The 18,961-nt window shown below is 39.9% G+C and overlaps 1 protein-coding gene across 1 annotated transcript in view; it reads right to left on the bottom strand.

Moving 5' to 3' along the window:
* LOC138677399 (uncharacterized) overlaps positions 1 to 18,961 on the bottom strand; it is a 628,383-nt gene that overhangs the window by 553,372 nt on the left and 56,050 nt on the right. The window contains exon 5 of the mRNA XM_069767493.1: positions 15,516 to 15,812. Coding sequence (XP_069623594.1) covers positions 15,516 to 15,812 — 297 coding nt within the window. The remainder of the gene's footprint in view (positions 1 to 15,515; positions 15,813 to 18,961) is intronic.

The following is an 18,961-nucleotide window of genomic DNA, read 5'->3' on the forward strand; positions in this document are numbered from 1 at the left end:
ACATAGTTAGTAAGGCCGAAAAAAGACATTTGTCCATCCAGTTCAGCCTATATTCCATCATAATAAATCCTCAGATATACATCCTTCTACAGAACCTAATAATTGTATGATACAATATTGTTCTGCTCCAGGAAGACATCCAGGCCTCTCTTGAACCCCTGGACTGAGTTCGCCATCACCACCTCCTCAGGCAAGCAATTCCAGATTCTCACCGCCCTAACAGTTAAAGAATCCTCTTTTATGTTGGTGGAAAAACCTTCTCTCCTCCAGACACAAAGAATGCCCCCTTGTGCCCGTCACCTTCCTTGGTATAAACAGATCCTCAGCGAGATATTTGTATTGTCCCCTTATATACTTATACATGGTTATTAGATCGCCCCTCAGTCATCTTTTTTCTAGACTAAATAATCCTAATTTCGCTAATCTATCTAGGTATTGTAGTTCTCCCATCCCCTTTATTAATTTTGTTGCCCTCCTTTGTACTCTCTCTAGTTCCATTATATCCTTCCTGAGCACCGGTGCCCAAAACTGGACACAGTACTGCATGTGCGGTCTAACTTGGGATTTGTACAGAGGCAGTATAATGCTCTCATCATGTGTATCCAGACCTCTTTTAATGCACCCCATGATCCTGTTTGCCTTGGCAGCTGCTGCCTGGCACTGGCTGCTCCAGGTAAGTTTATCATTAACTAGGATCCCCAAGTCCTTCTCCCAGTCAGATTTACCCAGTGGTTTCCCGTTCAGTGTGTAATGGTGATATTGATTCCTTCTTCCCATGTGTATAACCTTACATTTATCATTGTTAAACCTCATCTGCCACCTTTCAGCCCAAGTTTCCAACTTATCCAGATCCATCTGTAGCAGAATACTATCTTCTCTTGTATTAACTGCTTTACATAGTTTTGTATCATCTGCAAATATCGATATTTTACTGTGTAAACCTTCTACCAGATCATTAATGAATATGTTGAAGAGAAGAGGTCCCAATACCGACCCCTGCGGTACCCCACTGGTCACAGCGACCCAGTTAGAGACTATACCATTTATAACCACCCTCTGCTTTCTATCACTAAGCCAGTTACTAACCCATTTACACACATTTTCCCCCAGACCAAGCATTCTCATTTTGTGTACCAACCTCTTGTGCGGCACGGTATCAAACGCTTTGGAAAAATCGAGATATACCACGTCCAATGACTCACCGTGGTCCAGTCTATAGCTTACCTCTTCATAAAAACTGATTAGATTGGTTTGACAGGAGCGATTTCTCATAAACCCATGCTGATATGGGTTTATATCTAGGGGAATGTGCAGTTTACAACTGGGAGCAGTGCTAATGCGACCGCTCCCGGATGTAAACTACTGGGGAATGAATGAGAAGCAGCATGAGAGAATGCAAGTGATTGGGTCATGGCAGTTCAAGTTCTGTAACAGTGACCTCATCATTTACATTCTCCCACGGTCCTGAGGTGATAGGAGTTCATGCGTGGCATGCGAGCACAGACTCAGTGACGTCAGCGCTAGTTACTGAGCCTGTGCCCTCTGATTCTCATACATTCATTCTCCCCTGCTTTTGTTGCTGGGCAGCCGAGCAGGGGAGAAGGGATGACAGCTGGCTTCAGCACCAAATGCAGGAGAACAGCGCTTACTGTAGCGCTGTTTCCCCTGCAGCAGTCCAGTGCCAGAAATATCTGGACATGTGAAACTGGTCTAACACTCTGCAGCAAAATTTAAATGAGATCAGAAATAGAATAATTTTGAGCGCACTTTTTATCTCTGATCCGTATGACGGACAAACCACAATTTTAAATAGCTGGCCTGTAGGTAACTATTTTTACTAGCACACTGATGTCAATAACTTGGCTAACACACTGCAACAAAATTTAAAGGGAGGCCAGAAATGGCAGAATTTTGAGCGCACTTTTTATCTCTGATCTGTTTATAATAGCTGGCATGTAAAAAAAATTATTCCTGGCTCCTGATACCTGAGGCTATGTCTACAAATATCTGTAATAGCAGTAGACAGAACCGGAATGGACCATCTTGCTATATGCACTGCAGTCTGCCACATACACTGCCTGCCTAGCACTGATATCTATGCAACTCTATTAGTCCTCAGAAGGACTGTTAGTTGAGATGGATATGTGTATTATTTATGGTATACCGACACTAAGTAAGAACCAAGCAAATATCTCCCTAGCTCAGCAGCACCTCTCCCTACACTGCCTGATTCCAGAGTAGACTGTGATGAGCAGGGCGGCGCCAGGTCTGATATAGACCTGATGACGCTGTGTGGCCAGCCAATCACTGTAATGCCACAACCAACATGGCTGTGGCATTACAGTGTGTGGCAGACAATCCCTGCATGTTTATTGGCTCTCTACAGAGTGCCAAACATGCAGAGAGGGGACTCAAGCTTCCGCTGAGCAACCCTGGAAATACTTGGCGAGTTCTGGATATCTTAAGCAGTGAGATGCATGCTTGCTCATCACTAGTCAGCACATCAGAGACTAGAGGAGAGCACCAGGTACACAGAAAAGCGAGTTCATACTGTACATAGAAAGCTACTTGGTGCTCATGCTATATAGGCAGCTATGTGGGGATCATACTGTATATAAATAGCCATGTGGGGTTCATACTGTATATAAATAGCTATGTGGGGCTCTTACTGTATATAAATAGCCATGTGGGGATCTTACTGTATATAAATAGCTATGTGGGGTTCATACTGTATATAAATAGCTATGTGGGGTTCTTACTGTATATAAATAGCTATGTGGGGCTCTTACTGTATATAAATAACTATGTGGGGTTCTTACTGTATATAAATAGCTATGTGGTGTTCATACTGTATATAAATAGCCATGTGGGGTTCATACTATATATAAATAGCCATGTGGGGTTCATACTGTATATAAATAGCTATGTGGGGTTCTTACTGTATATAAATAGCTATGTGGTGTTCATACTGTATATAAATGGCCATGTGGGGTTCATACTATATATAAATAGCCATGTGGGGTTCATACTGTATATAAATAGCTATGTGGGGCTCTTACTGTATATAAATAGCTATGTGGGGTTCATACTGTATATAAATAGCTATGTGGGGTTCTTACTGTATATAAATAGCTATGTGGTGTTCATACTGTATATAAATAGCCATGTGGGGTTCATACTATATATAAATAGCCATGTGGGGTTCATACTGTATATAAATAGCTATGTGGGGCTCTTACTGTATATAAATAGCTATGTGGGGTTCATACTGTATATAAATAGCTATGTGGGGTTCATACTGTATATAAATAGCTATGTGGTGTTCATACTGTATATAAATAGCCATGTGGGGTTCATACTATATATAAATAGCCATGTGGGGTTCATACTGTATATAAATAGCTATGTGGGGCTCTTACTGTATATAAATAGCTATGTGGGGTTCATACTGTATATAAATAGCTATGTGGGGTTCATACTGTATATAAATAGCTATGTGGTGTTCTTACTGTATATAAATAGCTATGTGGGGTTCATACTGTATATAAATAGCTATGTGGGGTTCTTACTGTATATAAATAGCTATGTGGGGTTCATACTGTATATAAATAGCTATGTGGGGTTCATACTGTATATAAATAGCTATGTGGGGATCTTACTGTATATAAATAGCTATGTGGGGTTCATACTATATATAAATAGCTATGTGGGGTTCTTACTGTATATAAATAGCTATGTGGGGTTCATACTGTATATAAATAGCTATGTGGTGTTCATACTGTATATAAATAGCTATGTGGGGTTCATACTGTATATAAATAGCTATGTGGTGTTCATACTGTATATAAATAGCCATGTGGGGTTCATACTATATATAAGTAGCCATGTGGGGTTCATACTGTATATAAATAGCTATGTGGGGCTCTTACTGTATATAGATAGCTATGTGGGGTTCATACTGTATATAAATAGCTATGTGGGGCTCTTACTGTATATAGATAGCTATGTGGGGTTCATACTGTATATAAATAGCTATGTGGGGCTCTTACTGTATATAAATAGCTATGTGGGGCTCTTACTGTATATAGATAGCTATGTGGGGTTCATACTGTATATAAATAGCTATGTGGGGCTCTTACTGTATATAAATAGCTATGTGGGGCTCTTACTGTATATAGATAGCTATGTGGGGTTCATACTGTATATAAATAGCTATGTGGGGCTCTTACTGTATATAAACAGCTATGTGGGGTTCATACTGTATATAGATAGCAATGTGGGGCTCTTACTATATATAAATAGCTATGTGGGGTTCTTACTGTATATAAATAGCCATGTGGGGTTCATACTTTATATAAATAGCCATGTGGGTTTCATACTATATATAAATAGCCATGTGGGGTTCATACTGTATATAAATAGCTATGTGGGGTTCTTACTGTATATAAATAGCCATGTGGGGTTCATACTATATATAAATAGCCATGTGGGGATCTTACTGTATATAAATAGCTATGTGGGGTTCATACTGTATATAAATAGCCATGTGGGGTTCATACTGTATATAAATAGCTATGTGGGGTTCATACTGTATATAAATAGCCATGTGGGGCTCTTACTGTATATAAATAGCCATGTGGGGTTCATACTGTATATAAATAGCTATGTGGGGCTCTTACTGTATATAAATAGCCATGTGGGGTTCATACTGTATATAAATAGCCATGTGGGGCTCTTACTGTATATAATTAGCTATGTGGGGTTCATACTGTATATAAATAGCTATGTGTGGCTCTTACAGTATATAAATAGCTATGTGGGGTTCATACTGTATATAAATAGCTATGTGGGGTTCATACTGTATATAAATAGCTATGTGGGGCTCTTACTGTATATAATTAGCTATGTGGGGTTCATACTGTATATAAATAGCTATGTGTGGCTCTTACAGTATATAAATAGCTATGTGGGGTTCAAACTGTATATAGATAGCTATGTGGGGATCTTACTGTATATAATTAACTATATGGGGATCATACTGTATATAAATAGCTACATGGGGCTCTTACTGTATATAAATAGCTATGTGGGGTTCATACTGTATATAAAGAGCCTTGTGGGGTTCATACTGTATATAGATAGCTATGTGGGGCTCTTACTGTATATAAATAGCCATGTGGGGTTCATACTGTATATAAATAGCTATGTGGGGTTCATACTGTATATAAATAGCTATGTGGGGCTCTTACTGTATATAAATAGCTATTTGGGGCTCTTACTGTATATAAATAGCTATGTGGGGCTCTTACTGTATATAAATAGCTATGTGGGGATCTTACTGTATATAAATAGCTATGTGGGGCTCTTACTGTATATAAATTGCCATGTGGGGTTCAAACTGTATATAGATAGCTATGTGGGGCTCTTACTGTATATAGATAGCTATGTGGGGCTCTTACTGTATATAAATAGCTATGTGGGGCTCATACTGTATATAAATAGCTATGTGGGGTTCATACTGTATATAAATAGCTATGTGGGGTTCATACTGTATATAAATAGCTATGTGGGGCTCTTGCTGTATATAAATAGCTATGTGGGGCTCATACTGTTTATAAATAGCTATGTGGGGCTCATACTGTATATAAATAGCTATGTGGGGTTCATACTGTATATAAATAGCTATGTGGGGCTCTTGCTGTATATAAATAGCTATGTGGGGCTCTTACTGTATATAAATAGCTATGTGGGGCTCTTACTGTATATAAATAGCCATGTGGGGTTCATACTGTATATAGATAGCTATGTGGGGCTCTTACTGTATATAGATAGCTATGTGGGGCTCTTACTGTATATAAATAGCTATGTGGGGCTCTTGCTGTATATAAATAGCTATGTGGGGCTCTTACTGTATATAAATAGCCATGTGGGGTTCATACTGTATATAGATAGCTATGTGGGGCTCTTACTGTATATAGATAGCTATGTGGGGCTCTAACTGTATATAAATAGCTATGTGGGGCTCTTACTGTATATAAAGAGCCATGTGGGGTTCATACTGTATATAGATAGCTATGTGGGGATCTTACTGTATATAAATAGCCATGTGGAGTTCATACTGTATATAAATAGCTATGTGTGGCTCTTACTGTATATAAATAGCTATGTTGGGTTCATACTGTATATAGATAGCTATGTGGGGCTCTTACTGTATATAGATAGCTATGTGGGGCTCTAACTGTATATAAATAGCTATGTGGGGCTCTTACTGTATATAAAGAGCCATGTGGGGTTCATACTGTATATAGATAGCTATGTGGGGATCTTACTGTATATAAATAGCCATGTGGAGTTCATACTGTATATAAATAGCTATGTGTGGCTCTTACTGTATATAAATAGCCATGTGGGGTTCATACTGTATATAGATAGCTATGTTGGGCTCTTACTGTATATAGATAGCTATGTGGGGCTCTAACTGTATATAAATAGCTATGTGGGGCTCTTACTGTATATAAAGAGCCATGTGGGGTTCATACTGTATATAGATAGCTATGTGGGGATCTTACTGTATATAAATAGCCATGTGGAGTTCATACTGTATATAAATAGCTATGTGGGGCTCTTACTGTATATAAATAGCTATGTGGGGTTCATAGTGTATATAAAAAGCTATGTGGGGCTCTTGCTGTATATAGATAGCTATGTGGGGTTCATACTGTATATAAATAGCTATGTGGGGCTCTTACTGTATATAAATAGCTATGTGGGGATCTTACTGTATAAAAATAGCCATGTGGGGTTCATACTGTATATAAATAGCTATGTGGGGTTTATACTGTATACAGGGGGCTATGTTGGGCTCATACTGTATATAAATAGCTATGTGGGGCTCTTACTGTATATAAATAGCTATGTGGGGCTCTTACTGTATATAAATAGCTATGTGGGGTTCATACTGTATATAAATAGCTATGTTGGGCTCTTACTGTATATAAATAGCTATGTGGGGCTCTTACTGTATATAAATAGCTATGTGGGGATCTTACTGTATATAAATAGCCATGTGGGGTTCATACTGTATATATATAGCTATGTGGGGCTCTTACTGTATATAAATAACTATGTGGGGCTCTTACTGTATATAAATAGCTATGTGTGGCTATTACTGTATATAAATAGCTATGTGGGGTTCATACTGTATATAAATAGCTATGTGTGGCTCTTACTGTATATAAATAGCTATGTGGGGATCTTACTGTATATAAATAGCTATGTGGGGTTCATACTGTATATAGATAGCTATGTGGGGATCTTACTGTATATAAATAACTATGTGGGGATCATACTGTATATAAATAGCTACGTGGGGCTCTTACTGTATATAAATAGCTATGTGGGGTTCACACTTTATATAAAGAGCCATGTGGGGTTCATACTGTATATAGATAGCTATGTGGGGCTCTTACTTTATATAAATAGCCATGTGGGGTTCATACTGTATATAAATAGCTATGTGGGGTTCATACTGTATATAAATAGCTATGTGGGGCTCTTACTGTATATAAATAGCTATTTGGGGCTCTTACTGTATATAAATAGCTATGTGGGGCTCTTACTGTATATAAATAGCTATGTGGGGATCTTACTGTATATAAATAGCCATGTGGGGCTCTTGCTGTATATATATAACTATGTGGGGTTCATACTGTTTATAAATAGCTATGTGGGGCTCTTGCTGTATATAAATAGCTATGTGGGGTTCATACTGTATATAGATAGCTATGTGGGGCTCTTACTGTATATAAATAGCTATGTGGGGTTCATACTGTATATAAATAGCTATGTGGGGTTCATACTGTATATAAATAGCTATGTGGGGTTCATACTGTATATAAATAGCTATGTGGGGCTCTTGCTGTATATAAATAGCTATGTGGGGTTCATACTGTATATAGATAGCTATGTGGGGCTCTTACTGTATATAAATAGCTATGTGGGGTTCATACTGTATATAAATAGCTATGTGGGGTTCATATTGTATATAAATAGCTATGTGGGGTTCATACTGTATATAAATAGCTATGTGGGGTTCATACTGTATATAGATAGCTATGTGGGGTTCATACTGTATATAAATAGCTATGTGGGGCTCTTGCTGTATATAAATAGCTATGTGGGGCTCTTACTGTATATAAATAGCCATGTGGGGTTCATACTGTATATAGATAGCTATGTAGGGCTCTTACTGTATATAGATAGCTATGTGGGGCTCTTACTGTATATAAATAGCTATATGGGGCTCATACTGTATATAAATAGCTATGTGGGGTTCACACTGTATATAAATAGCTATGTGGGGTTCATACTGTATATAAATAGCTATGTGGGGCTCTTGCTGTATATAAATAGCTATGTGGGGCTCATACTGTTTATAAATAGCTATGTGGGGCTCATACTGTATATAAATAGCTATGTGGGGTTCATACTGTATATAAATAGCTATGTGGGGCTCTTGCTATATATAAATAGCTATGTGGGGCTCTTACTGTATATAAATAGCCATGTGGGGTTCATACTGTATATAGATAGCTATGTGGGCCTCTTACTGTATATAGATAGCTATGTGGGGCTCTTACTGTATATAAATAGCTATGTGGGGCTCTTGCTGTATATAAATAGCTATGTGGGGCTCTTCCTGTATATAAATAGCCATGTGGGGTTCATGCTGTATATAGATAGCTATGTGGGGCTCTTACTGTATATAGATAGCTATGTGGGGCTCTTACTGTATATAAATAGCTATGTGGGGCTCTTACTGTATATAAAGAGCCATGTGGGGTTCATACTGTATATAGATAGCTATGTGGGGATCTTACTGTATATAAATAGCTATGTGGGGTTTATACTGTATATAAATAGCTATGTGGGGCTCTTACTGTATATAAATAGCTATGTGGGGCTCATACTGTATATAAAAAGCTATGTGGGGCTCTTACTGTTTATAAATAGCTATGTGGGGCTCTTACTGTATATAAATAGCTATGTGGGGCTCTTACTGTATATAAATAGCTATGTGGGGCTCTTACTGTATATAAATAGCCATGTGGGGTTCATACTGTATATAAATAGCTATGTGGGGTTCATACTGTATATAGATAGCTATGTGGGGTTCATACTGTATATAAATAGCTATGTGGGGCTCTTACTGTATATAAATAGCTATGTGGGGCTCTTACTGTATATAAATAGCCATGTGGGGTTCATACTGTATATAGATAGCTATGTGGGGCTCTTACTGTATATAGATAGCTATGTGGGGCTCTAACTGTATATAAATAGCTATGTGGGGCTCTTACTGTATATAAATAGCTATGTGGGGATCTAACTGTATATAAATAGCTATGTGGGGTTCATACTGTATATAGATAGCTATGTGGGGCTCTAACTGTATATAAATAGCCATGTGGGGCTCTTACTGTATATAAATAGCTATGTGGGGCTCTTACTGTATATAAATAGCTATGTGGGGATCTAACTGTATATAAAGAGCCATGTGGGGTTCATACTGTATATAGATAGCTATGTGGGGCTCTTACTGTATATAAATAGCTATGTGGGGTTCATACTGTATATAAATAGCTATGTGGGGCTCTTGCTGTATATAAATAGCTATGTGGGGTTCATACTGTATATAGATAGCTATGTGGGGCTCTTACTGTATATAAATAGCTATGTGGGGTTCATACTGTATATAAATAGCTATGTGGGGTTCATACTGTATATCAATAGCTATGTGGGGTTCATACTGTATATAGATAGCTATGTGGGGCTCTTGCTGTATATAGATAGCTATGTGGGGTTCATACTGTATATAAATAGCTATGTGGGGCTCTTACTGTATATAAATAGCTATGTGGGGATCTTACTGTATATAAATAGCCATGTGGGGTTCATACTGTATATAAATAGCTATGTGGGGTTTATACTGTATACAGGGGGCTATGTGGGGCTCATACTGTATATAAATAGCTATGTGGGGCTCTTACTGTATATAAATAGCTATGTGGGGCTCTTGCTGTATATAGATAGCTATGTGGGGTTCATACTGTATATAAATAGCTATGTGGGGCTCTTACTGTATATAAATAGCTATGTGGGGATCTTACTGTATATAAATAGCCATGTGGGGTTCATACTGTATATAAATAGCTATGTGGGGTTTATACTGTATACAGGGGGCTATGTGGGGCTCATACTGTATATAAATAGCTATGTGGGGCTCTTACTGTATATAAATAGCTATGTGGGGCTCTTACTGTATATAAATAGCTATGTGGGGTTCATACTGTATATAAATAGCTATGTGGGGCTCTTACTGTATATAAATAGCTATGTGGGGCTCTTACTGTATATAAATAGCTATGTGGGGATCTTACTGTATATAAATAGCCATGTGGGGTTCATACTGTATATAAATAGCTATGTGGGGCTCTTACTGTATATAAATAACTATGTGGGGCTCTTACTGTATATAAATAGCTATGTGGGGCTCTTACTGTATATAAAGAGCCATGTGGGGTGCATACTGTATATAAATAGCTATGTGGGGTTTATACTGTATACAGGGGGCTATGTGGGGCTCATACTGTATATAAATAGCTATGTGGGGTTCATACTGTATACAGGGGGCTATGCGGGGCTCATACTGTATATAAAAGTTATGTGAGGTTCATACTGTATATAGAAGGCTTTGTGGGGCTCTTACTGTATATAAATAGCTATGTGGGGTTCATACTGTATACAGGGGCTATGTGGAGTCTCTTAAGTTATGCAGGGAACTGTGTGTGCTCATACAGCAGATGGGGGGCTATGTGGGGGCTCATACCATATATAGAGTGATGTCAGCGTACTTAACCAAACGTTGTTGCACAATTTGTCCTGAGTACTCTGATACCCCATATGTGGGGGTAAACCACTGTTTGGGCGCATGGCAGAGCTCGGAAACGAAGGAGCGCTGTTTGACTTTTCAATGCAAAATTGACTGGAATTGAGATGGGACGCCACGTTGCGTTTGTAGAGCCCCTGATATGCCTAAACATTGAAACCCACACAAGTAACACCATTTGGAAAGTAGACCCCCTAAGGAACTTATCTAGATGTAAGGTGTGCACTTTGACCCACCAAGTGCTTCACAGAAGTAGAGCCGTAAAAATAAAAAATCATATTTTTTCACAAAAATTATCTTTTCGCCCCCAATTTTTTATTTTCCCAAGGGTAAGAGAAGAAATTGGACACCAAAAGTTGTTGTGCAATTTGTCTTGACTACGCTGATACCCGATATGTTGGGGTAAACCACTGTTTGGGCGCATGGCAGAGCTCGGAAGGGAAGGAGAGCCATGTGACTCTTCAATGCAAAATTGACTGGAATTAAGAAGGGACACCATGTCGCCTTTGGAGAGCCCCTGATGTGCCTAAATATTGAAACCCACACAAGTGACACCATTTTGGAAAGTAGACCCCCTAAGGAACTTATCTAGATGTGTCGTGAGAGCTTTGAACCCCCAAGTGTTTCACTACAGTTTATAACGAAGCGCAGTGAAAATAAATATTCTTTTTTTCACAGCGTTTTTTTTTTTCTCATTGATTTACATTGTACTGTAAATAAACTCCGGAACTGCAGTGTTTCTGCACCACAAAAAATGCTGCGAATCCGCAGGAAATCCGCAACGTGTGCGCATACCCTTAGATGGAATGGTCTGCAGGCGTCACATTGCGTTTGCAGAGCCCCTAATTTACCTAAACAGTAGAAACCCCCATAAGTGACCCCATATTGGAAACTAGACCCCCAAGGAACTTATCTAGATGTGTTGTGAGAACTTTGAACCCCCAAGTGTTTCACTATAGTTTATAACGTAGAGCCGTGGAAATAAAAAAAAATCATTTTATTTCCACAAAAATGTTTTTTTAGCCCTCCCAATTTTTATTTCCCAAGAGTAACAAGAGAAATTGGACCCCAAAAGTTGTTGTCCAATTTGTCCTGAGTACGCTGATGCCCCATATGTGGGGGGGGAACCACCGTTTGTGCACATGGCAGAGCTCGGAAGGGAAGGAGCGCCATTTGGAATGCAGACTTAGATGGATTGGTCTGCAGGCATCACATTGCGTTTGCAGAGCCCCTAATGTACCTAAACAGCAGAAACCTCCCACAAGTGACCCCATATTAAAAACTAGACCCTACAAGGAACTTATCTACATATTTTGTGAGAACTTTGAACCTCCAAGTGTTTCATTACAGTTTATAACGCAGAGCCGTGAAAATAAAAAATCATTTTTTTTCCACAAAATTATTTTTACACCCCCCGTTTTGTATTTTCCCAAAGGTCACAGGAGAAATTGGACCCCAAAAGTTGATGGTCAATTTGTCCTGAGTATGCTGATACCCCATATGTGGGAGGGAACCACCGTTTGGGCACATGGCAGAGCTCGGAAGGGAAGGAGCGCTGTTTGGAATGCAGACTTAGATGGATTGGTCTGCAGGCGTCACATTGCATTTGCAGAGCCCCTGATGCACCTAAACAGTAGAAACCCCCCACAAGTGACACCATTTTGGAAACTAGACCCCCCAAGGAACTTATCTAGATGTGTGGTGAGAACTTTGAACCCCAAAGTGTTTCACTACAGTTTATAACGCAGAGCCATGAAAATAAAAAATATTTTTTTTCCCACAAAAATGTTTTTTTAGCCCCCCAAATTTTTATTTTTGCAAGGGTAACAAGAGAAATTGGATCACAAAAGTTGTTGTCCAATTTGTCCTGAGGACACTGATACCCAATATGTTAGGGTAAACCCCTGTTGGGCGCCCGGGAGAGCTCGGAAGGGAAGGAGCACTGTTTTACTTTTTCAACGCAGAATTGGCTGTAATTTCAGGTCGGATGCCATGTCGCGTTTCGAGAGCCCTTGATCTGCCTAAACAGTGGAAGCCCAAAATTCTAACTGAAACCCTAACTCAAACACACCCCTAACCCTAATTCAAACTCTAACCATAACCCTAACGACACCCCTAACCATACCCCTAACCCCAAGACACAACTAACTCCAACACACCCCTAACCCTAATCCCAACCATAACCCTAACCACACCCCTAACCCTGACACAACCCTAACCCTAATCCCAACCGTAAAGGTAATCCTAACCCTAACTTTAGCCCTAATTCTAACTTTAGCCCCAACCCTAACCCTAATTTTAGCCCCAAACATAACCCTAACTTTAACCCCAACCTTGACTGTAGCCCTAACACCAACCCTAGCCCGAACCCTAACCCTAGCCCTAACCTTAGCCCCAACCCTAACCCCATCCCTAACCCTAGCATCAACCCTAACCCTAGCCCCAACTCTAACCCTAACCCTAGTCCCAACTCTAACCCTAACCCCACCCTAACCCTAACCCTATTGGGAAAATGGAAATAAATACATTTTTTAAATTTTATTATTTTTTCCCAACTAAGGGGTTGATGAAGGGGGGTTGGATTTGCTTTTATAGGCTGTGTGCACACTCTGTGGATTTTGCTGCGGATCCGCAGCGGATTTGACCGCTGCGGATCCGCAGCAGTTTTCCCAAAATTTACAGTACCATGTAAACCTATGGGGAGAAAAAAAACGCTGTGCACATGCTGCGGAAAAAGCCGCGCATAAATGCTGCAGATTATTTTCCGCAGCATGTCAATTGTTTGTGCGGATTCCGCAACCGGTTTCAACCAGCACCAATAAGAAAGTGCTGGTGAAAACCAGCAGAAGAAACGGCAGAATAAACCGCAAGAAAATCCGCAGTGAAAACCGCAGTGGTTTTGCACTGCGGATTTGCGAAATCCGCTGCGGAAAAATCCGCAGGAAAATCCGCAGCGTGGGCACATACCCATAGCGTTTTTTTAGCAGATTTTTATGTTTGGCAGCTGTCACACACTAAAAGACACTTTTTATTGCAAAAAATAGTTTTTGCATCTCCACATTTTGAGAGCTATAATTTTTCCATATTTTGGTCCACAGAGTTATGTGAGATCTTGTTTTTTGCGGGACAAGTTGACGTTTTTATTTGTACCATTTTCGGGCATGTGACGTTTTTTGATTGCTTTTTATTCCGATTTTTGTGAGGCAGAATGACCAAAACCCAGCTATTTATGAATTTCTTTTTGGAGGGGCGTTTATACCGTTCCACGTTTGGTAAAATTGATAAAGCAGTTTTATTCTTCGGATCAATACTATTACAGCGATACCTCATTTATATATTTTTTATGTTTTGGCTCTTTTATACAATAAAAACTCTTTTATAGAAAAAAATATTTTTGCATTGCTTTATTCTCAGGACTATAACTTTTTTATTTTTTCACTGACGATGCTGTATGGGGCTCGTTTTTTTGCGGAACAGGAGGATGTTTTCAGCGGTACCATGGCTATTTATATCCGCATTTTTGATCGCGTGTTATTTCTCTTTTTGTTCGGTGGAAAAGCGTTGGTTTTTTTTTACGGTGTTCACTGAAGGGGTTAACTAGTGGGACAGTTTTATAGGTCGGATTGTTACGGAGGCAGCAATACTAAATATGTGTATTTTTATTGTTTTGGGGTGTTTTTAGATAAAGAAATGTATTTATGGGAGCAATATATTTGTTTTCTTTATTTAGTATTTTTTTTTTACACATGTGAATATATATATTTTCTACTTGATAACATTGCCCCGGGGGGGGGGGGGGGCATCATGTTATAGGGTCAGATCGCTGATATGACACATTGCAATGCACTGTCAGATCAGCGATCTGACAGGCACTGTAGGGACGCTTGCAAGCGCTTGCTCTGAGCAGGCGCTTGCAAAGCCACCTTCCTGCAGGATCCGCGGCCATATTCAGGGCCTTAAGGGAGGAGGAGGTTGGAGACCATTGGAGCAACGCAATCACATCTCGTTGCTCCGAGGGGCTCAGGGAAGCACGCAGTGAGCCCCCTCCCTGTGCGATGCTTCCCTATGCCGCCAGAACGCTGTGATCATGTTTGATCACAGTGTTCCGGGGGTTAATGTGCCAGGAGCGGTCCGTGACGAACCTGGCACATAGTGCCAGATGTCAGCTGCGATAGTCAGCGGACACCCAGCCGCGATCGGCCGAGCTCCCCCAATGAGCACGACCGATCGCATATGATGTATTATCCCGTCACTGGGAATTAAGTCCCAGGTCACCTCGACGGGATAGTACGTCATATGGGATTAAAGGGTTAAAATGTAACAAAACCTACCATTAATGTTGATATAAATAATATAATCAAAATAATAGGTGCTGTAAAGCCGGACTATACAGCCTAACGATTCACCAAATGTATAAAACAGCAGGAACAACTGTAATAAATAAATAATCTGAGATGTTGCTGTCTAATGATTAAACAGTTTAAAAAAAATCTGCTGTAATGTATCAAATCATCTTCTATCTAAAATAAATCAGCTGTGGAATGTCAGATAGTGGTTTCAGACTTACCTGTGAAGTACGGCAAGTGATCAGAATAGTCAATCCAGTCCTTCACTTCGAAGTATTTTATTTTCTCATTGTATTTTACGAGAAGGGTATAAGCCACATATTTCCCAGCATCGTCCCAGTGACTGATAATATCACAGAATTCCTCCATCTTCTCCTCCGATGTCGTCTTGGCTTTCACATTTTGGTACTGATCACCATCCAGAAGATTTTGGTCAAAAAGATCCCGTAACACTGAATCAATATCCGATGTCCATCTAACAAGATCTGACCGGTGACGATTTATAAAGTTTATCCTGACTGTTGAGTGAAGGGAGATTTATGAGAAAAAGACAAAATATTATTACATTTTATTTTTATTTCACTAAATTATTTTTCTTATTTATATGCCCATAAAACAACAAAGCAAAATTACTTTTTATTGTTTTTGGAAGTGGAGTGGCCAAAATAAAAATGACGATTCTGGTGTTTTCTCTCTTTTTCTTCTTGCATTAAGAGCATGGACATTAGTTATTTATTTTCATAATATGTTTTTTAAATTTATTTATTGCAATTCAAAAGTGGGATTCAATGATCAATAAGGTTTTGAAGTAATACAAACTTGTTTTTAATTTGCTGTTTAGTCATTTTTAAGCCTTTCTAGGTGACTTGATTGGGATGGTTGTAACGCATTACAACAATGTTGCAGTATATAGTAGAACAAAATGAATTTCTATCAAACCTAACCTAGAAATGCAGCGACTGACGGTCTGCTCTCCTGAACTGCATGTCTCACTTTGGTAACACCCCTTTTCTTTTAAAATAAGTTTTGGAGGCGATACTTGGGGTGACCTATGCCCCACCCATGGATCTTAATAGCTCATTTACATGCCAAGAAATATGTGGATTTTTCTGGAATAAGGCATCAGATTGCAGATATCAAGGTTTCATTTTATTCAGTTTCCTATGACCTACATGTCCATATAGATGGTTTTACGAGGGTGATCCTACTCATAGATTACCTTTAACCCCTTTCTGCCATTAAACGTACTATTCCATCCATGTGGGGTGGGCTTTACTTCCCAAGGACGGAATAGTACGTCATAGGCGATCGGCCGCGCTCACGGTGGGAGCGCGGCCGAGTGTCAGCTGCTTATCGCAGCTGACATCCGGCACTATATGCCAGTAGCAGTCACGGACCGACCACGGCACATTAACCCCCGACACACCGCGATCAAACATGATCGCGATGTGTCAGCGGTGCAGGGAAGCATTGCGCAGGGAGGGAGCTCCCTGCGGGCTTCCCTGAGACCCCCGCAGCAACGCAATGTGATCGCGTTGCTCCGGGGGTCTCCTACCTTCCTTCATGCAGCAAGTCCCGGATCCAAGATAGCCACGGATCCGGGTCGTGCAGGGAGGGAGGTGGCTTACCAAGTGCCTGCTCAGAGCAGGCACTTGATAACGCTGCAGCGCTGTTTGACAGATCGGTGATCTGTCAGAGTGCTGTGCAAACTGGCAGATCACCTATCTGTATTGTCCCCCCCTGGGACAAAGTAAAAAAGTTTGAAATTTTTTTTACATGTGTGTAAAAAAAACAAAACAAAAAAAACAAAATAATGAAAAAAAAAAAAAATAGTATTCCCATAAATACATTTCTTTATCTAAATTAAAAAAAAAAACAATAAAAGTACACATATTTAGTATCGCCGCGTCCGTAACGACCCTACCTATAAAACTGTCCCACTAGTTAACCCCTTTAGTAAACACCGTAAGAAAAAAAAAAAAACGAGATAAAAAACAACGCTTTATTATCATACCGCCGAACAAAAAGTGGAATAACACGCGATCAAAAAGACGGATATAAATAACCATGGTACCACTGAAAGCGTCATCTTGTCCCGCAAAAAAAGAGCCGTGATACAGCAACATCAGCAAAAAAATTAAAAAGTTATAGTCCTCAGAATAAAGCGATGCAAAAATAATTATTTTTTCTATAAAATAGTTTTTATCGTATAAAAGTGCCAAAACATAAAAAAAATGATATAAATGAGGTGTCGCTGTAATCGTACTGACCCGAAGAATAAAAATGCTTTATCAATTTTACCAAACGCGGAACGGTATAAACGCCTCCCCCAAAAGAAATTCATGAATAGCTGGTTTTTGGTAATTCTGCCTCACAAAAATCGGAATAAAAAGCGATCAAAAAATGTCACATGCCCGAAAATGTTACCAATAAAAACGTCAACTCGTCCCGCAAAAAACAAGACCTCACATGATTCTGTGAACTCAAATATGGAAAAATTATAGCTCTCAAAATGTGGTAAAGCAAAAAATATTTTTTGCAATAAAAAGCGTCTTTCAGTGTGTGACAGCTGCCAATCATAAAAATCCGCTAAAAAACCCGCTATAAAAGTAAATCAAACCCCCCTTCATCACCCCCTTAGTTAGGGAAAAATTAAAAAAATGTATTTATTTCCATTTTCCCATTAGGGTTAGGGCTAGGGTTAGGGCCAGGGTTAGGGCTAGGTTTAGGGCTAGGGTTAGGGCTAGGGTTAGGGCTAGGGTTAGGGCTAGGGTTAGGGTTAGGGCTAGGGCTAGGGTTAGGGCTAGGGTTAGGGCTAGGGCTAGGGTTAGGGCTAGGGTTAAGGTTAGGGCTAGGGTTAGGGTTAGGGCTAGGGTTAGGGCTAGGGTTAGGGTTAGGGTTGGGGCTACAGTTAGGGTTGGGGCTAAAGTTAGGGTTAGGGTTTGGATTACATTTACGGTTGGGAATAGGGTTGGGATTAGGGTTGGGGGTGTGTCTGGGTTAGAGGTGTGGTTAGGGTTACCGTTGGAATTAGGGTTAGGGGTGTGTTTGGATTAGGGTTTCAGTTATAATTTGGGGGTTTCCACTGTTTAGGCACATCAGGGGCTCTCCAAACGCGACATGGCGTCCGATCTCAATTCCAGCCAATTCTGCGTTGAAAAAGTAAAACAGTGCTCCTTCCCTTCCGAGCTCTCCCGTGTGTCCAAACAGGAGTTTACCCCAACATATGGGGTATCAGCGTACTCAGGACAAATTGGACAACAACTTTTGGGGTCCAATTTCTCCTGTTACCCTTGGGAAAATACAAAACTGGGGGCTAAAAAATAATTTTTGTGGGAAAAAAAAGGATTTTTTATTTTCACGGCTTTGCGTTATAAACTGTAGTGAAACACTTGGGCGCTCAAAGTTCTCACAACACATCCAGATAAGTTCGTGGGAGGGTCTAGTTTCCAATATGGGGTCACTTGTGGGGGGTTTCTACTGTTTAGGTACATTAGGGGCTCTGCAAACGCAATGTGACGCCTGCAGACCATTCCATCTAAGTCTGCATTCCAAATGGCGCTCCTTCCCTTCTGAGCCCTCCCATGCGCCCAAACGGTGGTTCCCCCTCACATATGGGGCATCAGCGCACTCAGGACAAATTGGACAACAACTTTTGGGGTCCAAT

The sequence above is a fragment of the Ranitomeya imitator genome, chromosome 4, assembly GCF_032444005.1.
Source record: "Ranitomeya imitator isolate aRanImi1 chromosome 4, aRanImi1.pri, whole genome shotgun sequence".
Lineage (NCBI taxonomy): Eukaryota > Metazoa > Chordata > Amphibia > Anura > Dendrobatidae > Ranitomeya > Ranitomeya imitator.